The following is a 23,765-nucleotide window of genomic DNA, read 5'->3' as shown; positions in this document are numbered from 1 at the left end:
ATATGAACTTGATTGAACAAAACATGCATGCATTGTATAACAATGTCCTAGGATTGTCATCTGATGAAGATCATCAAAGGTTAGTGCTGCATTTAGCTGTGGTTTTGTTTTTTGTGACATTATATGCCAGCTTGAAAAATGGGTATCTGATTATTTCTGGCTGGGTAGTCTGCTGACATAATCTAATGTTTTGCTTTCGCTGTAAAGCCTTTTTGAAATCGGACAGTGTGGTTAGATTAACGAGAGTCTTGTCTTTAAAATGCTGTAAAATAGTCATATGTTTGAAAAATGGAAGTTTTGGGATTTTAGAGGAATTTGTAATTCGCGCCACGCCCATCATTGGATATTGGAGCAGGTGTTCCGCTAGCGGAACGTCTCGATGTAAGAGGTTAGCTTGAAAAATGGGTGTCTGATTATTTCTGGCTGGGTACTCTGCTGACATAATCTAATGTTTTGCTTTCGTTGTAAAGCCTTTTTGAAATCGGACAGTGTGGTTAGATTAACGAGAGTCTTGTCTTTAAAATGGTGTAAAATAGTCATTTGTTTGAGAAATTGAAGTAATAGCATTTCTAAGGTATTTGAATAACGCGCCACAGGATTCCACTGGCTGTTACGTAGGTGGGACGATTTCGTCCCGCCGGCCCTAGAGAAGTTAATTGGATTCGTTCCAACATTTCTTGATTTTTTTCCCGCTTTTTTTCCTATACATTTTTTATTATTTCTGTACTTTATACTGTTTCACATTTGACTGCATTGTTAGGAGCTAGTAACATGAGCATTTTGCTGCACCTGCTATAACATCTGCAAAACTGTGTATGCGACCAATGAAATTTTATTTGAGAGTGTGAGAGAGGGGACATAAAAACAGAGATGGGAGGGTTATTTGTAGGCATTTCTGAGAGTGGATTAGTATGTGTAAAGTAAGTAAGATTTGTCTGAGCCAGAACGGCCCATAGGGCAGGAGCCTATCTCCTGTTTTTGTAGCGTGAGGCAGCTTGATGTACTACAAGTAGCGTCCCTGGATAGGACGCTAACCTCAGGGTGGCCACTATGTTCAATGTTTATATTACCTGTTTGTTTGTTTGTTTGTTTGTGTGTGTATGTACAGTGTGTGTTATTACCTGCCACGACAGCTGTATAGTGCTGGCTGGGCTCAAAGGGACATTTCCCTTTTCCTGTCTCCGTCCTCACCCTTTCATCCTCCCATCGCTCCAGAGAGAATGAAGACATGTTCTGAAAGAGAGAAAAAAGAGGGATGAGAAAAGGGAAAAAACAAAGAGATGAGGTTGTCATTCTAAGAGGCCAGCAAGAGAAGGAAGAATAAAGAATGAAAGAACGAAAGAAAGAAAGAAAAAAATTCCGAAAGCACGTGAAAGAAAAAACGAAAGAACAAAGGAAAGAAAGAACGAAAGATAAATCCTTCTCGCTTTTTTTCGCTCTCTATATCTTTCTCTCTTCTCTTCTCTGTGTGTGTGTGTGTGTGTGTGTGCATGTGTGCATGAAGTCTGCTTGTATGTGTTTTTGTATGAACGTATATGTGTGTACCTGTCAATCCAATGTGTGTCAAACGGAGTGTGTGGGTGTGTGTCTGCCTGTTACTTTGGTGTGTGAACGAGTGTGAAAGCATGTCAGAAGGGTTCAATTGCAGCTCATTGCACACACACACACACACCAGAAATGCACACTGCGGGTCGAAAGCGTAGGTGCCACAGGCGTAGATCTGCCCGTCTCCAAGAAACTCCAGCAGGCGGATGTAATTATTACAGTCACCCTATAGAGGGAGACAGAGGACAGGGGGATGAGTGAAATTACAATCATATTTCGCCACATGATTTTAATTAGTTCTAACGTATTGTACTTTAATACTGTAGTTAAAGGCAGTTCAAACAATAACAAAGCGGTCCCCCTGACACTGTTTGATCTCATGGATGGTCAGTCCTGTATATATAGCTCTGTCTATTAATTTGAGAGTGGATGCATTTCTCTAGCCCCATCCCTCAGCTGTTTATCACCTGAAGAGTTTCATTCATTCCATTCTGCACATCCAGTTTCAGAAATGTTAATACAGTTGCTTTTATTGTTTAAAGAAATGATGAGACATTGGTGTGTTTTTTCAATACTTAATTATTTAATGGCTTTGGGTTGTTTAATGACAGACATGTTTAAAAACTAGCATTGGATGCTTTCATTTCAGAAAGACAAATAGTCATGTTTTTTTTTTGGAAAATGCCTCACTCTCAAAGAAATAAGTAGTACTGCTAGGTTTTACACAGCCAAATGTAATATATATATATATTTTTTTTTAAGAAATGTACAAATGATACATTTGTGACCTCAATATTTAAACAATGTTTAAAAAATATATATTCTACACAGTATCATGAGATCTGTATTTTAGTAATTTCGCACATGCTCTTATCCAGAGCAACGTAAGTCATTCATCTTAAGACAGCTAGACAACCACATATTACAGTCAAATACACAGGACACGCAAATTCCATTCCAGCTAAACAATGGATATATAGCATTTGCCCCCCCCAAAAAACTACATCTTTCATACATATCTAAAACCTATGAATTAAAACATTTCAGAACAGTAACAATTTACACACACATGAAGGTACCCATAAGCAATCATTTCTGATGAAAAAACACAAAATGTGAAAATTAGTGGATATAGCGTTTTGGAAATAAACTCTTCACTTTTTTTATATGCAGATTGCCCCTATAAAAGAGGTAGAATAGATGAGGTAGAGGTCAATGGAACGAAGATTGTGGGGGATTGAATAAGGGTGTCGGTCGGATTGACGCATATTCAACAACTCTGTCTAATAAAGTGGATATTTGTCAAATACGTCATGATTGTGGGCCTGTTACAATACATCAATATGGTTAATAAAGTCTCATTTGGATACATTTGGCTGTTTTCGCTGCATAACATAAAGAAGTTGTTCTTTTTCAGGTTTAGAAGTGACTGCTACTGTAAATTCTAACTCCCGTTCGTATAAACTGGTAGCATAGCTAGCATACAGAAATCGCTGGTGGTAGTCAAAGTTGTTTTTAACGGCAATGCAGTTTATTGGTGGTATTGGGGTTGACATCCATACAAGCATTATACTCCTATTTTTACTTCAACATAGTGTGAAATACACATATAAACAATAGCCTAAATGTAGGTACATTTTGCTGGGGGTCAATGAGGAGATTCTGGATTTTTTTCCCCCATGGCATCTTTCCCCCACGCATTTCCATTGTTTGGGTTGAGTTCAATTGACATCTTTACCGCATCTATACTCCAAGTTGATATTCACGTAATAATAAGGAATTCCCCTCGACCACGCCCACAAATTGGGGAAAACAAACATTACTTCCTATTGTTGTCGATTTTTTGTTACTTAGAAATAACAAAACATTGCCGAAAAGCTTATGTGTTGTTCCATATACATATAACCAGGTGAAAAATCCCGACCTACGGTTCGCAATGCTCCTACGTAGGGAAATAGAGCCTGCGAGAAGAGCCCTGTGGCTTCAGGCTATTCGGGGTGGGAGAGTGGGAAGTGTGGCGATCCAGTGTTCAAGTAGGCTACACATAGCTATGTGTGTGGAAAACATTTAATAACAGGTAAGACATTTAACTTGTTTAGTATAGTCCATTTGTAACTCCACTCACTACTTGTAGCGGTATAGTCTGTTTGTTTGTGTTGTTGGTCTTGGATAGCTTAATGTTCCTGTCAGTAGCTAGCTAGCACTCACGTGGCTGCTAGCACCGCCATGAAAAGGGGCATGAGGGAAGCCCTACAATATTACGTTTTTCAATGTAGAGAGAATAATTACATTTACATTTACATTTAAGTCATTTAGCAGACGCTCTTATCCAGAGCGACTTACAAATTGTAATAATCATAATAAAAGAATAATCAGGAACAGGCAGTGTTGAAAAGTAATCTGCCCTCCCAAGCAAACAGGCAGTAACTGCTCATAGAGTGGAACTGAGAAAAATGGCTTCAAAGTTTTTTAATTGTCCGGCCAAATGAATTCTAGGGAGATCATTGGAGATGTAGTGATTTGTTGCCTTACTCCGAGTACATTTTTTATTCATGTTGATCCTGACATAACCTTTGACCCTTAAACGGCAGTTACTGCCTTTTTCCTTGGCATGATATGTTATTGCAGGGTAATACCAAAGCAAAGAGCAGTATCTGCCATTTTCATTTGTTAGTTTACTATACTTCTCATTTATGCTATTAATACAAGAGCAGTGTAATTACTGACAGTGTAACAGAGTTGAAACTGCATCCTTTGTGTGTCTTCCACAAAGATACCAGTTTCATTTACATAGAGATGTACTGTAGGTTCTGCGTCAGTCACATTACATACTGTGTTTGACAAGTAGCCCATGTCTTGTTATAAGAATAAATGTGAAAAGAAGCACTACAATTGTTTGAATTACATTAAATGATTACCTGTCTTGTAATATACACTGCTCAAAAAAATAAAGGGAACACTAAAATAACACATCCTAGATCTGAATGAATGAAAAAATCTTATTAAATACTTTTTTCTTTACATAGTTGAATGTGCTGACAACAAAATCACACAAAAATAATCAATGGAAATACAATTTATCAACCCATGAAGGTCTGGATTTGGAGTCACACTCAAAATTAAAGTGGAAAACCACACTACAGGCTGATTCAACTTTGATGTAATGTACTTAAACCAAGTCAGAATGAGGCTCAGTAGTGTGTGTGGCCTCCACGTGCCTGTATGACCTCCCTACAATGCCTGGGCATGCTCCTGATGAGGTGGCGGATGGTCTCCTGAGGGATCTCCTCCCAGACCTGGACTAAAGCATCCGCCAACTCCTGGACAGTCTGTGGTGCAACGTGGCATTGGTGGATGGAGCGAGACATGATGTCCCAGATGTGCTCAATTGGATTCAGGTCTGGGGAACGGGCGGGCCAGTCCATAGCATCAATGCCTTCCTCTTGTCGGAACTGCTGACACACTCCAGCCACATGAGGTCGAGCATTGTCTTGCATTAGGAGGAACCCAGAGCCAACCGCACCAGCATATGGTCTCACAAGGGGTCTGAGGATCTCATCTCGGTACCTAATGGCAGTCAGGCTACCTCTGGCGAGCACATGGAGGGCTGTGCGGCCCCCAAAGAAATGCCACCCCACACCATGACTGACCCACTGCCAAACCGGTCATGCTGGAGGATGTTGCAGGCAGCAGAACGTTCTCCACGGCGTCTCCAGACTCTGTCACGTCTGTCACATGTGCTCAGTGTGAACCTGCTTTCATCTGTGAAGAGCACAGGGCGCCAGTGGCGAATTTGCCAATCTTGGTGTTCTCTGGCAAATGCCAAACATCCTGCACGGTGTTGGGCTGTAAGCACAACCCCCACCTGTGGACGTCGGGCCCTCATACCACCCTCATGGAGTCTGTTTCTGACCGTTTGAGCAGACACATGCACATTTGTGGCCTGCTGAAGGTCATTTTGCAGGGCTCTGGCAGTGCTCCTCCTGCTCCTCCTTGCACAAAGGCGGAGGTAGCGGTCCTGCTGCTGGGTTGTTGCCCTCCTACGGCCTCCTCCACGTCTCCTGATGTACTGGCCTGTCTCCTGGTAGTGCCTCCATGCTCTGGACACTACGCTGACAGACACAGCAAACCTTCTTGCCACAGCTCGCATTGATGTGCCATCCTGGATGAGCTGCACTACCTGAGCCACTTGTGTGGGTTGTAGACTCCGTCTCATGCTACCACTAGAGTGAAAGCACCGCCAGCATTCAAAAGTGACCAAAACATCAGCCAGGAAGCATAGGAACTGAGAAGTGGTCTGTGATCACCACCTGCAGAACCACTCCTTTATTGGGGGTGTCTTGCTAATTGCCTATAATTTCCACCTGTTGTCTATTCCATTTGCACAACAGCATGTGAAATTTATTGTCAATCAGTGTTGCTTCCTAAGTGCACAGTTTGATTTCACAGAAGTGTGATTGACTTGGAGTTACATTGTGTTGTTTAAGTGTTCCCTTTATTTTTTTGAGCAGTGTATAATGATGGAACATGATAGAAGTATGACGTAGGGTAACACAAATTATAAAAAATGACCATGAGACTGTTTTTATTAGCATTTTATTTGTATTTTTTCAAATGACACTTTGAATGAATGAATAAATAACAGCTTTAAGAATACATTTAACATATTTACATGTTCATAAGAGGACCCAAATGACATTTAGCTACAATTGATGAAATGCTGAATAATTACATTTCATTTTTAAGTAACATTTCATTTCAACTTCAATATCACTCCTCATCAATGCTGTTCACAGCCAAGGCATTCCAGAACTGCCTTCGATTTGCAGGCATCAGAGGACACAGCTTGGTGATTATGTCCATCTTCTTGGACTCTTCTATCCCTCTATAGTGTGTACGTAGTGTCGAGGGTGTCTCTAGAGTGACTTTCTTCATGATAAAGTCAAGCTCTGTGAAGTCTTTTTCTTCATGGGAGACTTTGTAGAAGAGGCTCCTGGATCCACGCCTCAACTGGATCTCAGCCATCTCTGCCAGCTTTGGAACTGCTGCCTTCTTCAGCTTGATGATGGAATGGCCAGCTTTAAATGCCAGGATGTTTTCCTTTTTCATTTCGACCACCTCCACCTTGCCTGCATTGGAGGTGGCGACCACATGGAGGAAATCCCCGAAGTCGTACACCACACCTCCAGGTCGAGCTTTCATTTAATGTTCCACACCATGGTGGAAACTGTCTACACTCATGAAGGTGTGTCCTGGCTCAAAGAGCTTGAGGGTTATGTCCTCCATCAAAGTTGAGTCAGCATTGACAACACTCACCAGTGATGTTAGGAGGCACCAGTTTTTTGTTTTGAGAGTGCAGTTATCCACCCAATACACTGCATGCTTGACATCTCTCTCCCTCTCCAGTGTTGTTATGTAAGATGAAGTAACCTCCTCTGCCTTCCGACCAGCTTTTCCTTCATGCCATACCACTGATATTGTTTTCTTTGTCTTTTGAGACTTCTTTCCAATGGTGGCAAATGTCTCGTGATAGGCAATGATTCTTCTTGTGAACAATGCTGTGTTCACACCTGGCATGCGAGGGAGCATGATGACTTTTTGCATATCAACACTCCTTAACAGACCAGTCCTCAGGACAATCTTTCTGTGCATCAGCCTGGTAATGGCTTCTGCTCTGCCATGCAGACTTCTGATGTTCCTCATATTTCCTATATTGCATGCAGTCGGGGTTGGTGATGGTGAATTCAGGTGTTGCATGGCTGTTGTCTTTGCAGGCTTGGGTTTCCATGGCCTCATTCTCCCTGTGCTCCATCTTCAGATGATGACCTTGCACCAAACAGAGCTCGCACTCCTCCTCTCCAAGCTTCACAAAGCTGATGTTCCTTCCCTTTACCGCATTGCGCTAGATTTCTTTCCCCTCAGTTTGGTGGTGATTGTCTTGCCCATCATTGTGACAATCAGCCTGTTATTTTTGGGGTGGTAGCCCAATGTTGTCAGAAAAAACACTTTGCACACTTGTTGTGCAGAACCGCTCTGGTTTGGAAGACGGTACAGAAACGACCTGCTGCGTCGACTGTCAGAGCCAACAGTGATATTTTTCTTAGATTGCTGTGCCATCATTTGGAAGATCCATGTTCTCTTCTCCTTATACTTCATCTCCCAATAATTTTCCCATAATTCCATTTGTCTACCCTCTGAAATATTCTGAGTACATTGCCTCTTGCATTTGGGACCACATGGCTTACCCATTGGTGGAATCTTGGATTTCTTGTTTGATAGGTTGTCTGGAGTTGTGTCCACGGGCTCAGCTGCCACTTGTGCTGGAACATCCAACTTTGAAGGTGGATGATAATCTTCATCATCATCATCGGCAATTGATTTCTCATCTTATAGACTGATGTCTAAGGAGTCAGAGACCACTCACTGGTTCTCTATTTCTTCAATTAGTGTTGACACTGACTTCAGTTAAAGGTGGTAGATCATGAATCTTTGTTGGAATGTGGCCCTCAAGCTCAACTGAAATAAATAGAGCAAATAATCAGGGACATGCATCCTAATGATTGTATTCTGTCATGGATGATAATAATTAATACTGACATGTTGTGGTGTGCAAACATATGATCATAATCCTTTTCAGTTATTCTATAATGTAATCAATGTTGATTTTTATCTTGTGCAAACATTTATCATAATAATTTTCACTGTCATAACTCAGTTCATCTATTCATTTCATACCTGCTCCCAAAAAGGCTCTTAAATGTTCATCTTTATTTACAAATAAAAAAATAATTGCATGAATGGACATTGACAGGAATAAAACCAAGTATTGAAGTGGTTGTACTGTCCTAATACACCCTCACATGGCAACTTTGATCCGCATAGATACTAATCATCTAGACCACAGGGATTGGTGGAAGTCATGCAAAATAGTTTTTTCAGCATTCATGTAATGATGGCACTGAAGCAGACACATTGAGCACACATTTGGCATGTCAAAGCTTGTTGTACTAATTACATATGCCACCAACAAAGGTCATGGATACAATTTGGGATTTTAACTTTCCTGACCGGGACAGTCACGCAATACTGGAATATAAAAGGAAACCATGAACATGTGAGTAGATATATTATTAATGAGCTAGCAATGCTGTGTGTGCGCTCATCCGGAAAACAAGTGTGCGTGGCTTTTGACAATTCAGTATGGGGTGCACGTCCAACTGACCGTCAGCTGTCTAGAGATCGTGTGCGTGGTGTAATGTTACGGATTCAAATAACCCATTGAATGTCAGAATACAACTACAGAGATTATATTAATTATAGGTATAATAGATTGAAGCTAGTATAAACTGCTGATCGTCTCTTATGGGAACATGTAGCACAATTCTATTGCTTCATGCTAATGCTAGCTAGGTAGCTTTTGACGTTTTGGTAGGGGCGCGTCAGTTGCAGCTAGATGGCTGTCACTGGCTAGAAATCGTGTGTATGGTGTACTGATTCAAAGAAACCATCAGATGAAATTTCAGAATATAATTCATTATATGGCTAATAGATTGAAGTTAGTATCAATTGCAGATCTCTTATGAGAGCAGGTATCATTGTTAGTCTATGCTCGCTAGCTAGCTTAGCATGCTAGCTAGCTAGCTAATACATTTTGATCTCTTAGCTAGCTAGTTCTTAGCAGTGTCAGGATGTCGGTGTTTCAGAGCAAGTTAAACCATCATTTTCCCCCGGGAATGCTGTGTCATGGTGTTGTATCCCTAGATTAGCAATGTATTTGTGTGTGTAGCTGTCAGTCAGTGCCATACAGATTCGATTGCATCACTATCAGAATAAAATGATATGAAACCAAGGTAAAACGCAGTAACTGCAGCCAAGGGCAGGTTGAAACCAAGCTAAAAGGCAGTAAGTTCAGTTACTGCCATTTACCATGGTTTCACAATAACCTTTTGCAGTTACTGCTAATACGACCCCCATTTTCTCCAAAACACAATACAATAGAGGCAGGATACTTGTCCACACGATTAAGCATGCATTTAATGTAACACAAATTACATTAGCTAATTTTCGACCAAATGAGCAGTTACTTTTTGCTTGGGAGGGCAGTAATCCTTAGACATGTTGTTCTTTTCTTAAATTAAATTTTGTAATTGACTAAAACAAACACATAACAAGACCATTACATTTGAAACCAGTCAAGTAATCTAAGTAACCACAGGTTAGTTTTCCCCACAGGCGGGAGGGGCCGCGACATTCTATCTAATACCGACTAGGACTACACTGAACACCAGAACCACGGATGGTTCAGATAAGAAACCAGAGGGCCCCCATTGGTGAAAGACATATGAGACCTCCCCCAACCCACCTCACTCTGCTACAGAAAGACCCAACTGATCAATCCAACCTTAGCCCACCCCCCCACCTCTTTACCATGACATAAAACCCTTTTTCAATAGTGTGTGTCCAACCCCTCCAACCTCAACCCCCCTCTTATTCTTCACCATGACAATAGATATGCACTTGCAACCCTAGAGATTATAGAGAGAAGGGAACTAGGTCTATGTCCCAAATTGCACCCTATTCCCTATTTAATGCAATATTTTACAGGGAATAGGGTGGCATTTGGGGGGGGGGGGGGTTGAAGTTGGCGGGGTTGGTGGTAGTTCTGAACAGCCCCTGTGAACGCGCACAAACCATTTATTTTTTATGTGAGATCAATGCACACATTGCACAGAGGTAAATCAGATCCAGGCTGAACTGTGCAATGTAATAGGGAGTTGTAGTTTCCAACAGGCCAATATTCTACATAGTTTAGCACATAAAACTTGGCAATTAACTACAATGACCATCTACTACTGTGTTCCTTTTACACCTGCTACCGAAGAGAGAGAAAAATGCGCAAGCTCCCAACGAACAGTTCTTGTGCTGACATTGCTTCCAGAGGCAGTTTGGAACTCGGTAGTGAGTGTTGCAACTGATGATTTTTACACGCTACGCGCTTCAGCACTCGGCGGTCCCGTTCTGTGTGCTTGTGTGGCCTACCACTTCGCGGCTGAGCCGTTGTTGCTCCTTAATGTTTCCACTTCACAATAACAGTACTTACAGTTGACCGGGGTAGCTCTAGCAGGGCAGAAATTTGACGAACTGACTTGTTGGAAAGGTGACATCCTATGACGATGCCACATTGAAAGTCACTGAGCTCTTCAGTATGGGTCATTCTACTGCCAATGTTATTCTACGGAGATTGCATGACTATGTGCTCGATTTTATACACCTGTCAGCAACAGGTGTGGCTGAAATATCCGAAACCACTAATTTGAAGGTGTGTCCACATACTTTTGGCCATAAAGTGTATATGCAGTTCTTGACACAAACCGGTGCACCTGTCACCTACAGTTTGATTAAGTGATAGTTTTTGTATTGTTAACAAATGACAAGAAAATCATATCAAAAGTAAAATGAATATTGCATTTTGAAAAGCAGATGCTTTGATTAAATATGTATCCAAATTGAAAGAGCGATTTAGTGCAGTGAACAAGTGACTTTGTGAATTTGTTTCTTGTACTCAGTCAATTGGAAATGTGCTTAGTTTTGAAACACGACCCATTTCGATGATCTGTTTTTTTTGTGGTTAGAGTTGTGAAAATGTACCTCATGCTTGGGAAAATAGCACTAAAGTGATTGTAAAAAACTGTAAAAGACAAAACAACATGCTCATCTCTCCCTCCCCTCCATCTTCCTCCCCTATCTCTCCTTCCTAGCTCTCCTTCCTCTCCTCTTCTCCTTCCTCCCCTCTCTCTCCTCTTCTCCTTCCTCCCCTCTCTCTCCTCTTCTCCTTCCTCCCCTCCTTCCTCTCCTCCCCTCCTTCCTCTCATCCCCTCCTTCCTCTACTCCCCTCTCCTCCTTTGTCCCCCCTCTCTCCTCTTCTCCTTCCTCCCCTCTCTCTCCTCCCTCTCTCTCTCTCTCCTCCTTCCTCTCCTCTTCTCCTTCCTCCTCTCCTCTTCTCCTTCCTCTCCTCCCTCCCCTCTTCTCCTTCCTCCCCTCTTCTCCTTCCTCCCCTCTCTCTCTCCTCTTCTCCTTCCTCCCCTCTCTCTCCTCCTTCCTCCCCTCTCTCTCTCCTCTTCTCCTTCCTCCCCTCTCTCTCCTCCTTCCTCCCCTCACTCCTTCCTCCCCTCTCTCTCTCCTCCTTCCTCCCCTCTCTCTCTCTCTCTCTCTCTCTCTCCTCCTTCCTCCCCTCTCTCTCTCCTCCTTCCTCCCCTCTCTCTCTCTCTCTCTCCTCCTTCCTCCCCTCTCTCTCTCCTCTCCTCCTTCCTCCCCTCTCTCTCTACTCTCCCCCTCTCTCCTCTTCCCATTCCACCCCTCTCTCTCCCCTCTTCTTCTTCCTCCCCTCTCTCTCCCCTCTTCTCCTTCCTCCCCTCTCTTCTCCTTCCTCCCCTCTCTCCTCCTCCTCCCCTCTCTCCTCCTCCTCCCCACTCTCCTCCTTCCTCCTCCCCTCTCTCCTCCTTCCTCCTCCCCTCTCTCCTGCTTCCTCCTCCCCTCTCTCCTCCTTCCTCCCCCTCTCTCCTCCTTCCTCCCCTCTCTTCCCTCCTCCCCTCCTTCCTCCCCTCTCCTCCTTCCTCCCCTCTCTCTCTCCTCTCCTCCTTCCTCCCCTCACTCTCCTCCCTCTCTCCTCCTTCCACCCCTCTCTCTCCCCTCTTCTCCTTCCTCCCCTCTCTCTCCTCTCTTCTCCTTCCTCCCCTCTCTCTCCTCCTTCCTCCTCCCCTCTCTCCTCCTTCCTCCCCTCTCTCCTCCTTCCTCCCCTCTCTTCCCTCCTCCCCTCCTTCCTCCCCTCTCCTCCTTCCTCCCCTAACCTCCTTCCTCCCCTCTCTCTCTCCTCTCCTCCCCTCTCTCTCCTCCTTCCTCCCCTCTCTCTCCTCCTTCCTCCCCTCTTCTCCCCCTCTCTCCTTCTCTCTCCTCTTCTCCTTCTCTCTCCTCTTCTCCTTCCTCTCTCTCCTCTTCTCCTTCCTCCCCTCTCTCTCCTCTTCTCCTTCCCCCCCACCTCTTCTCCTTCCCCCCTCCTCTTCTCCTCCCCCCCACCTCTTCTCCTTCCCCCCCTCCTCTTCTCCTCCCCCTCCTCTCCTCTTCTCCTTCCCCCTCCTCTCCTCTTCTCCTTCCCCCCTCCTCTTCTCCTTCCTCCACTTCTCCTTCCTCCCCCTCTCTCTCCTCTTCTCCTTCCACCCCCTCCTCTTCTCCTTCCCCCTCTCCTCTTCTCCTTCCCCCCCTCTCCTCTTCTCCTTCCCCCCTCTCTCCTCTTCTCCTTCCTCCCCCTCTCTCTCCTCTTCTCCTTCCCCCCCCTCTCTCCTCTTCTCCTTCCCCCTCTCTCCTCTTCTCCTTCCTCCCCCTCTCTCTCTCCTCTTCTCCTTCCTCCCCTCCCCTTCTCCTTCCCCCCTTCTCCTTCCCCCCTCCTCTTCTCCTTCCCCCTCCTCTTCTCCTTCCCCCCTCCTCTCCTCTTCTCCTTCCCCCCCTCTCTCCTCTTCTCCTTCCCCCCCGTCTCCTCTTCTCCTTCCCCCCTCTCTCTCCTCTTCTCCTTCCTCCCCCTCTCTCTCTCCTCTTCTCCTTCCTCCCCTCCCCTTCTCCTTCCCCCCTTCTCCTTCCCCCTCCTCTTCTCCTTCCCCCTCCTCTTCTCCTTCCCCCCTCCTCTCCTCTTCTCCTTCCCCCTCTCTCCTCTTCTCCTTCCCCCCGTCTCCTCTTCTCCTTCCCCCCTCTCTCTCCTCTTCTCCTTCCCCCTCTCTCTCCTCTTCTCCTTCCTCTCTCTCTCCTCTTCTCCTTCCCCCTCTCTCTCCTCTTCTCCTTCCTCTCTCTCTTCTCTTCTCCTTCCCCCCCCTCCACTTCTCCTTCCCCCTCCTCTTCTCCTTCCTCCCCTCTCCTCCTTCCTCCCCTCTCTCTCTCCTCTCCTCCTTCCTCCCCTCTCTCCTCTCCTCCTTCCTCCCCTCTCTCCTCCTTCCTCTCCTCCTTCCTCTCCTCCTTCCACCCCTCTTCTCCCCCTCTCTCCTTCTCTCCTTTCTCTCTCTCCTCTTCTCCATCCTCTCTCTCCTCTTCTCCTTCCTCCCCCTCTTCTCCTTCCTCCCCCTCTCTCTCCTCTTCTCCTTCCTCCCCCTCCTCTTCTCCTTCCTCCCCCTCCTCTCCTCCTTCCTCCCCCTCCTCTCCTCCTTCCACCCCTCTCTCTCCTCTTCTCCTTCCTCCCCTCTCTCCCCTCTTCTCCTTCCTCCCCTCTCTCTCCTCCTTCCTCCCCTCTTCTCCCCCTCTCTCCTCTCTCCTCCTCCTCCCCTCTCTCCTCCTCCTCCCCCCTCTCCTCCTTCCTCCTCCCCTCTCTCCTCCTTCCTCCTCCCCTCTCTCCTGCTTCCTCCTCCCCTCTCTCCTCCTTCCTCCCCCTCTCTCCTCCTTCCTCCCCTCTCTTCCCTCCTCCCCTCCTTCCTCCCCTCTCCTCCTTCCTCCCCTCTCTCTCTCCTCTCCTCCTTCCTCCCCTCACTCTCCTCCCTCTCTCCTCCTTCCACCCCTCTCTCTCCCCTCTTCTCCTTCCTCCCCTCTCTCTCCTCTCTTCTCCTTCCTCCCCTCTCTCTCCTCCTTCCTCCCCTCTCTCCTCCTTCCTCCTCCCCTCTCTCCTCCTTCCTCCCCTCTCTCCTCCTTCCTCCCCTCTCTTCCCTCCTCCCCTCCTTCCTCCCCTCTCCTCCTTCCTCCCCTAACCTCCTTCCTCCCCTCTCTCTCTCCTCTCCTCCTTCCTCCCCTCTCACTCTCCTCCCTCTCTCCTCCTTCCACCCCTCTCTCTCCCCTCTTCTCCTTCCTCCCCTCTCTCTCCTCCTTCCTCCTCTCTCTCCTCCTTCCTCCCCTTCCTCTCCCCCTCTCTCCTTCTCTCTCCTCTTCTCCTTCTCTCTCCTCTTCTCCTTCCTCTCTCTCCTCTTCTCCTTCCCCCCTCTCTCCTCTTCTCCTTTCTCCCCCTCTCTCTCTCCTCTTCTCCTTCCCCCTCTCTCTCTCTCTTCTTCTCCTCCTTCCTCCCCCTCCCTCTTCTCCTTCCTCCCCTCCTTCCCCCCCTCTCTCTCCTCTCCTCTTCTCCTTCCCCCCCTCTCTCTCCTCTTCTCCTTCCCCCCTCTCTCTCCTCCTTCCCCCCCTCTCTCTCCTCTTCTCCTTCCTCCCCCTCTCTCTCTCCTCTTCTCCTTCCCCCTCTCTCCTCTTCTCCTTCCTCCCCTCTCTCTCTCTCTCTCTCTCCTCTTCTCCTTCCTCCCCCTCTCTCTCTCCTTCTTCCTCTCCTCCTTCCACCCCTCTCTCCCCTCTTCTCCTTCCTCCCCTCTCTCTCCCCTCTTCTCCTTCCTCCCCTCTCTCTCCCCTCTTCTCCTTCCTCCCCTCTTCTCCCCCTCTCTCCTTCTCTCTCCTCTTCTCCTTTCTCTCTCTCCTCCTTCCTCTCTCTCCTCTTCTCCTTCCTCCCCCTCTCTTTCCTCTTCTCCTTCCTCCCCCTCTTCTCGTTCCTCCCCCTCTTCTCCTTCCCCCCCTCTTCTCCTTCTCTTCTCCTTCCCCCTCCTCTCCTCCTTCCCCCCTCTCTCCTCTTCTCCTTCCTCCCCCTCTCTCTCCTCTTCTCCTTCCTCCCCCTCTCTCTCCTCTTCTCCTTCCTCCCTCTCTCTCCTCCTTCCTCCCCCTCTCTCTCTCCTCTTCTCCCCCTCTCTCTCCTCTTCTCCCCCTCCCCTTCCTCCCCCTCTCTCTCTCCTCTTCTCCCCCTCTCTCTCCTCTTCTCCCCCTCCCCTCTCTCTCTCTCTCTCTCCTCTTCTCCTTCCTCCCCCTCTCTCTCTCTCCTCTTCTCCTTCCTCCCCTCTCTCTCTCTCTCCTCTTCTCCTTCCTCCCCCTCTCTCTCCTCTTCTCCTACCTCCCTCTCTCTCTCTCTCTCCTCTTCTCCTTCCTCCCCCTCTCTCTCTCTCTCCTCCTACCTCCCTCTCTCTCTCTCTCCTCTTCTCCTTCCTCCCCCTCTCTCTCTCTCTCCTCTTCTCCTTCCTCCCCTCTCTCTCTCTCTCTCTCTCTCTCTCTCTCCTCTTCTCCTTCCTCCCACTCTTCTCCTTCCTCCCCCTCTTCTCCTTCCTCCCCCTCTCTCTCCCCCTCTCTCTCCTCTTCTCCTTCCTCCCTCTCTCCCCTCCTTCCTCCCTCTCTCTCTCCTCCTTCCTCCCCCTCTCTCTCTCCTCTTCTCCCCCTCCCCCTCTCTCTCTCTCCTCTTCTCCTTCCTCCCCCTCTCTCTCTCTTCTTATCCTTCCTCCCCCTCTCTCTCTCTCTTCTTCTCCTTCCTCCCCCTCTCTCTCTCTCTCTCTCCTCTTCTCCTTCCTCCCCTCTCTCTCTCTCTCCTCTTCTCCTTCCTCCCCCTCTCTCTCTCCTCTTCTCCTTCCTCCCCCCTCTCTCTCTCTCTCTCTCCTCTTCTCCCCCCTCCCCCTCTCTCTCTCTCTCTCTCTCTCTCCTCTTCTCCCCCCTTCCCCCTCTCTCTCTCTCTCTCTCTCTCTCCTCTTCTCCTTCCTCCCCTCTTCTCCTTCCTCCCCCTCTCTCTCTCTCTCCTCTTCTCCTTCCTCCCCTCTCCTCTTCTCCTTCCTCCCCTCTCTCTCTCCCTCTCCCTCTCCTCTTCTCCTTCCTCCCCTCTCTCTCTCTCTCCTCTTCTCCTTCCTCCCCCTCTCTCTCTCTCTCTCTCCTCTTCTCCTTCCTCCCCCCTCTCTCTCTCCTCTTCTCCTTCCTCCCCCTCTCTCTCTCTCCTCTTCTCCTTCCTCCCCCCTCTCTCTCTCCTCTTCTCCTTCCTCCCCTCTCTCTCTCTTCTTCTCCTTCCTCCCCCCTCTCTCTCTCCTCTTCTCCTACCTCTCTCTCTCTCTCTCTCTCTCTCTCTCCTCTTCTCCTTCCTCCCCCTCTCTCCTCTTCTCCTTCCTCCCCCTCTCTCCTCTTCTCCTTCCTCCCCCTCTCTCCTCTTCTCCTTCCTCCCCCTCTCTCTCTCTCTCTCTCTCTCTCCTCTTCTCCTTCCTCCCCCTCCCTCCCCTCTTCTCCTCCCTCTCAATTTCTCCTCTCCTAGCCCCTTTTAATCCTCCTACTTTTTCCATTAAAATGATTTTTTAAAAATCATAAAATTCCATGTTAATTCACAATGCAGCTGTGCTGCTGCCAGCAACAGTTTGGGTCTCATGGTTCGTCCCTTTAATAAGATGGTTAAGCATTACACCAGTACTACCATTCAATCCCACTTCGCAAAGTTTGCATTTCACCACCTCCTAATTTAACTTCTCAAAGTATTGCCATACAGGACTCCAAAGTTGACTCCAAAATAATTGATTCCTTGACTCCTTGCACATCGACTCCCGGTGTCGACTCCCATTTCTGAGCGTCAAGTACTCCAAACATTCAGTATTTTTGGACCGGAGGAGAATGATTAGTTGCCGTACTTCTGAAAACACAAACACTCGCATTTTTCATAGCGAGCTAGCGAGGGGAGGGGCACAGTATACGCAGGTCGGCCACCGTACACTTGGCCAATCTATTGGAAATCAATTTATGTATCTTGCAATGGAAGGCTGTATCTCCCAATTTCATGCCTTGCAATGTCTCGCAACTTCAGTAAAGCAGGGCCAATTATCAATGAGTAGACTAGGATATTATACACACACAACAGACCGAAGACTAAACTCACATTTGCATCATTAGCGAAGAGAAAGAGGCGGCGAGCCAGCGCGAGAGAGAGAGTGGAGGGGGCAGGCAGAAAGAACCATGCACATACAGTATGTCTTGGTAATCTGTATCTAGCATTGTCCTGTCTTGTGTGCCTCGCAAATTTACCAAAGTAGCCTAATGTTTGCCTCTTCCTCTGTGATTGTGTGATTTTTAGTTTAGCACTGTGATTTTAGTTTTGGGGGGGGGCGGAATTGGGACAGAGTTAGAATCTTTCTTAACCTGTTGGGTCTAGGGGGCAGCATTTGCACGTCTGGATAAAAAAAATGTACCCGATTTAATCTGGTTACTAATCCTACCCAGTAACTAGAATATGCATATACTTATTATATATGGATAGAAAACACTCTAAAGTTTCCAAAACTGTTTGAATGGTGTCTGTGAGTATAACAGAACTCATTTGGCAGGCAAAACCCTGAGACATTTTCTGACAGGAAGTGGATACCTGATGTGTTGTATTGACTTTAAACCTATCCCATTGAAAAACACAGGGGTTTAGGAATATTTTGGCACTTCCTATTGCTTCCACTAGATGTCACCAGCCTTTACAAAGTGTTTTGAGTCTTCTGGAGGGAGATCTGACCGAACAAGAGCCATGGAACGGTGATGTCCCATTAGACACCTGGCGCGCTACTTCATGTTGGGTACCCTCGTTCCAATACGTTATAAAAGGCTATGCATTCGTCCACCTTGAATATTATTCATGTTCTGGTTAAAAAGGCCCTAATGATTTATGCTATACAACGTTTGACATGTTTGAACGAACGGAAATATATTTTTTCCCCTCGTTCATGACGAGAAGTCCGGCTGGCTTACATCATGTGCTAACGAGACGGAGATTTTTGGACATAAATGATGAGCTTTTTTGAACAAAACTACATTCGTTATGGACCTGTGATACCTGGAAGTGACATCTGATGAAGAGAATCAAAGGTAATGGATTATTTACATAGTATTTTCGATTTTAGATCTCCCCAACATGACGTCTAGTCTGTATCGCAACGCGTATTTTTCTGGGCACAGTGCTCAGATTATTGCAAAGTGTGATTTCCCAGTAAGGTTATTTTTAAATCTGGCAAGTTGATTGCGTTCAAAAGATGTAAATCTATAATTCTTTAAATGACAATATAATATTTTACCAATGTTTTCTAATTTTAATTATTTAATTTGTGACGCTGACTTGACTGCCGGTTATTGGAGGAAACGATTTCCTCAACATCAATGCCATAGTAAAACGCTGTTTTTGTATATAAATATGAACTTGATAGAACTAAAAATGCATGCATTGTCTAACATAATGTCCTAGGAGTGTCATCTGATGGAGATTGTAAAAGGTTAGTGTATCATTTTAGCTGGTTTTATGGTTTTGGTGACCCTGTCTTTGACTTGACAAAACATTACACACAACTCTTGTAAATGTACTGTCCTAACATACTCTAAATTTATGCTTTCGCCGTAAAACCTTTTTGAAATCGTAAAACGTGGTTAGATTAAGGAGATGTTTATCTTTCAAATGGTGTAACATAGTTGTATTTTTGAAAAATTTGAATTTTGACATTTATTTGGATTCAAATTTGCCGCTCTTGAAATGCACCTGCTGTTGATGGAGTGCACCACAGGTGGCACGCTAGCGTCCCACCTAGCCCCAAGAGGTTAATGTTAAGGATCCCAATTTCGTTTAAACGTTTCAACACATATACAGTGCCTTGCAAAAGTATCCACCCCCTTGGTGTTTTTCCGAATTTGTTGCATTACAACCTGTCATTTAAGTAGATTTTTATTTGGATTTCATGTAATGGACATACACAAAATAGTCCAAATTGATGAAGTGAAATTAAAAACATTGCGTGCAAATGTATTCACCCCCTTTGCTATGAAGCCCCTAAATATGATCTGGTGCAACCAATTTCCTTCAGAAGTCACATAATTAGTCAAATAAAATCCACCTGTGTGCAATCTAAGTGTCACATGATCTCAGTATATATACACACTTGTTCTGAAAGGCCCAAGAGTCTGCAACACCACTAAGCAAGGGGCACCACCAAGCAAGCGGCACTGAAGACCAAGGAGCTCTCCAAACAGGTCAGGGACAAAGTTGTGGAGAAGTACAGATCAGGGTTGTGGTATAAATAAATATCAGAAACTTTGAACATCCCACAGAGCACCATTAAATCCATTATTACATTTTTTTTAAGAATGTGGCACCACAACAAACCTGCCAAGAGAGGGCTGCTCACCAAAACTCACGGACCAGGCAAGGAGGGCATTAATCAGAGGCAACAAAGAGACCAAAGATAACCCTGAAGGAGCTGCAAAGCTCCACAGCAGAGATTGGAGTACCTGTCCAGGACCACTTTAAGCTGTATACTCCACAGAGCTGGGCTTTAAGGAAGAGTGGCCAGAAGAAGAAAAAAAACATTGCTTAAAGAAGAAAATAAGCAAACACATTTGGTGTTCGCCAAAAGGCATGTGGGAGACTCCCCAAACATATGGAAGAAGGTACTCTGGTCAGATGAGACTAAAATGTAGCTTTTTGGCCATCAAGAAAAACGCTATGTCTGGCGCAAACCCAACACCTCTCATCACCCTGAGAATAGCATTGCCACAGTGAAGCATGGTGGATGGCAGCATCATGCTGTGGGGATGTTTTTTTTATCAGCAGGGACTGGGAAACTGGTCAGAAGAGAAGGAATGATGGATGGCGCTAAATACAGGGAAATTCTGGAGGAGAAACCGGTTTCAGTCTTCCAGAGATATGAGACTGGGACAGAGGTTCACCTTCCAGCAGGACAATGACCCTAAGCATACTGCTAAAGCAACACTCGACTGGTTTAACCTCTTGGGGCTAGGTGGGACGCTAGCGTGCCACCCGTGGTGCACTCCATCAACAGCAGGTGCATTTCAAGAGCGGCAAATTTGAATCCAAATAAATGTCAAAATTCAAATTTTTCAAAAATACAACTATGTTACACCATTTGAAAGATAAACATCTCCTTAATCTAACCACGTTTTACGATTTCAAAAAGGTTTTACGGCGAAAGCATAAATTTAGAGTATGTTAGGACAGTACATTTACAAGAGTTGTGTGTAATGTTTTGTCAAGTCAAAGACAGGGTCACCAAAACCATAAAACCAGCTAAAATGATGCACTAACCTTTTACAATCTCCATCAGATGACACTCCTAGGACATTATGTTAGACAATGCATGCATTTTTAGTTCTATCAAGTTCATTTTTATATCCAAAAACAGCGTTTTACTATGGCATTGATGTTGAGGAAATCGTTTCCCTCCAATAACCGGCAGTCAAGTCAGCGTCAGAAATTAAATAATTAAAATTAGAAAACATTGTTAAAATATTATATTGTCATTTAAAGAATTATAGATTTACATCTCTTGAACGCAATCAACTTGCCAGATTTAAAAATAACCTTACTGGGAAATCACACTTTGCAATAATCTGAGCACTGCGCCCAGAAAAATACGCGTTGCGATACAGACTAGACGTCATGTTGGGGAGATCTAAAATCGAAAATACTATGTAAATAATCCATTACCTTTGATTCTCTTCATCAGATGTCACTTCCAGGTATCACAGGTCCATAACGAATGTAGTTTTGTTCAAAAAAGCTCATCATTTATGTCCAAAAATCTCCGTCTCGTTAGCACATGATGTAAGCCAGCCGGACTTCTCGTCATGAACGAGGGGAAAAAATATATTTCCGTTCGTTCAAACATGTCAAACGTTGTATAGCATAAATCATTAGGGCCTTTTTAACCAGAACATGAATAATATTCAAGGTGGACGAATGCATACTCTTTTATACCGTATTGGAACGAGGGTACCCAACATGAAGTAGCGCGCCAGGTGTCTAATGGGACATCACCGTTCCATGGCTCTTGTTCGGTCAGATCTCCCTCCAGAAGACTCAAAACACTTTGTAAAGGCTGGTGACATCTAGTGGAAGCAATAGGAAGTGCCAAAATATTCCTAAACCCCTGTGTTTTTCAATGGGATAGGTTTAAAGTCAATACAACACATCAGGTATCCACTTCCTGTCAGAAAATGTCTCAGGGTTTTGCCTGCCAAATGAGTTCTGTTATACTCACAGACACCATTCAAACAGTTTTGGAAACTTTAGAGTGTTTTCTATCCATATATAATAAGTATATGCATATTCTAGTTACTGGGTAGGATTAGTAACCAGATTAAATCGGGTACATTTTTTTTATCCAGACGTGCAAATGCTGCCCCCTAGACCCAACAGGTTAAGTCGAAACATTTAAATGTCTTGGAATGGCCTATTCAAAGCCCAGACCTCAATCCAATTGAGAATCTGTGGTATGACTTAAGGATTGCTGTACATCAGTGGAACCCATCCAACTTGAAGGAGCTGGAGCAGTTTTGTCTTGAAGAATGGGCAAAAACCCCAGTGGCTAGATGTGCCAAGCTTATAGAGACATACCCCAAGAGACTTGCAGCTGTAATTGCTGCAAAAGGTGGCTCAACAAAGTATTGACTTTGGGGAGGTGAATAGTTATGCATGCTCAAGTTCTGTTTTTTTTGTTACTTCTTGTTTGTGTCACGATAAAAAATATTTTGCATCTTCAAAGTGGTAGGCATGTGTAAATCAAATGATACAAACCCCCCAAAAATCTATTTTATTTCCAGGTTGTAAGGCAACATAATAGGAAAAATGTCAAGGGGGTGAACACTTTCGCAAGCCACTGTACACACATTTCTCACCTCTGTCTTTCCTTTAGCCACACAGGACCTCCTCTTCTCCTCAGGAACATCCCACACGATCTAGAGAGAGAGAGAGCGAGAAGAGAGGAGGAGAGAGAAACATGCACAGATGATAAAACACATTTCAAGGCATTTCAGTTTCACACACCCAACCCCTCCACCAACACACAAACACACAACCTCCCTCACCGTGTGTGGTTGCTTTGCCAAGTTGTGTGTATCCACAGCCAGTATGCCGTCTCTCGCACCCAGGAAAAGAACCCCAGATGAACGGTCCAATAGAAAGGTGCTAAAATTGGCTAAGCCTCTGAACTGCTGAGGCCCCACCATGGCGTCTAAATCTGAAAGAGGAGGAAAGAGAGAGCGAGAGAGAAGGGTCAATGAGGCAGATGGGAAACTAGATCCTACAGGATCCAAAATTACATCTGATGTGTGCGCACACTCAATACATGACGAGAGTTGAGTAATGTGGGGTCGAACATCTGAATCTCTCACTATTCTCTCATTCACAAAAAAATGTATCCTCTCTTTCGCTCCCTCTATTGTTCAGCCATATAATGTACTTTATCTAATGGCTGTGTCAGAGGACTGTTGGCACTCTTACATTTATTTAACCTTTATTTTAACAGAGAAGACATATTGAGACATACACATTACACCCTATATACAGTGAGGGAAAAAAGTGTTTGATCCCCTGCTGATTTTGTACGTTTGCCCACTGACAAAGTTTGCCCACAGTCTATAATTTTAAATGGTAGGTTTATTTGAACAGTGAGAGACAGAATAACAACAAGAAAAATGCATGTCAAAAATTTTATACATTGATTTGCATTTTAATGAGGGGAAATAAGTATTTGACACCTCTGCAAAACATGACTTAGTACTTCAAAAAGAAAGGAGGACCAAGGCACTCTTCATATAATAGATTAAAATGCCTTTATTAGTATGGCATGTTCAATAGAAACAATGTTTTTAAAAATCCGACGCGTTTCGGCTGCATGGCCTTCGTCAGGGAGGACAAAGAAATAATACAATGTTCTCTTTTTAACAGCTTTTCCAATTAACCCTATTTTGAAGAGGGAGTGGTTAAAATTGATTGGACACACCTAGTAAGCAATACTATACACACTTTAAAGTGAAATACTGTAGCTATGTTATCATAAAAATTTAACTCCAAGCTAGAAGTATCAGAACACTTAGAAAGGTAGTTCTAACCTTAAATATGGCTGGGAGAAGTGTCAAGAATAAGAAAGCAATATATTCCATAGTACACTAGAACACAGCAAAACATGAACAACAAGAGTCTAAACATAGCTGACGGCAATTGAGCAAAATGTCCCACCTAGTCAACAGCCAGCGGAATCTTGTGGCGCGAAATACAAATACCTCAAATGCTATAACTTCAATTTCTCAAACATGACTATTTTACACCATTTTAAAGACAAGACTCTTGTTAATCTAACTGTCTGATTTCAAAAAGGCTTTACAGCGAAAGAAAAACATTAGATTGTCAGGAGAGTACCCTGCCAAAAATAATCACACAGCCATTTTCAAAGCATGCATATATGTCACAAAAACCAAAACCACAGCTAAATGCAGCACTAACCTTTGATGATCTTCATCAGATGACACTCCTAGGACATTATGTTATACAATACATGCATGTTTTGTTCAATCAAGTTCATATTTATATCAAAAACCAACTTTTTACATTAGCATGTGATGTTCAGAACTAGCAAACTTCCGGTGAATTTACTAAATTACTC

The 23,765-nt window shown here is 44.9% G+C and overlaps 1 protein-coding gene across 1 annotated transcript; it reads right to left on the bottom strand.

Annotated features, from left to right (window-relative positions):
- Positions 1 to 472: 472 nt before the first annotated feature.
- LOC123743770 (semaphorin-4F-like) lies at positions 473 to 22,335 on the bottom strand. Its single transcript, XM_045721870.1, has 4 exons — positions 22,189 to 22,335; positions 22,000 to 22,059; positions 1,673 to 1,771; positions 473 to 1,233 (listed from the first exon to the last, which is right to left on the bottom strand). The coding sequence occupies exons 1-4, from the start codon at positions 22,327 to 22,329 to the stop codon at positions 907 to 909; spliced, it is 627 nt and encodes a 208-aa protein (XP_045577826.1). The 5' UTR covers positions 22,330 to 22,335; the 3' UTR covers positions 473 to 906.
- Positions 22,336 to 23,765: the final 1,430 nt, after the last annotated feature.

Source organism: Salmo salar, chromosome ssa07, assembly GCF_905237065.1.
Source record: "Salmo salar chromosome ssa07, Ssal_v3.1, whole genome shotgun sequence".
NCBI lineage: Eukaryota > Metazoa > Chordata > Actinopteri > Salmoniformes > Salmonidae > Salmo > Salmo salar.
The sequence above is the reverse complement of the archived record's forward strand: the minus strand, read 5'-3'. Positions and strand labels throughout refer to the sequence as shown.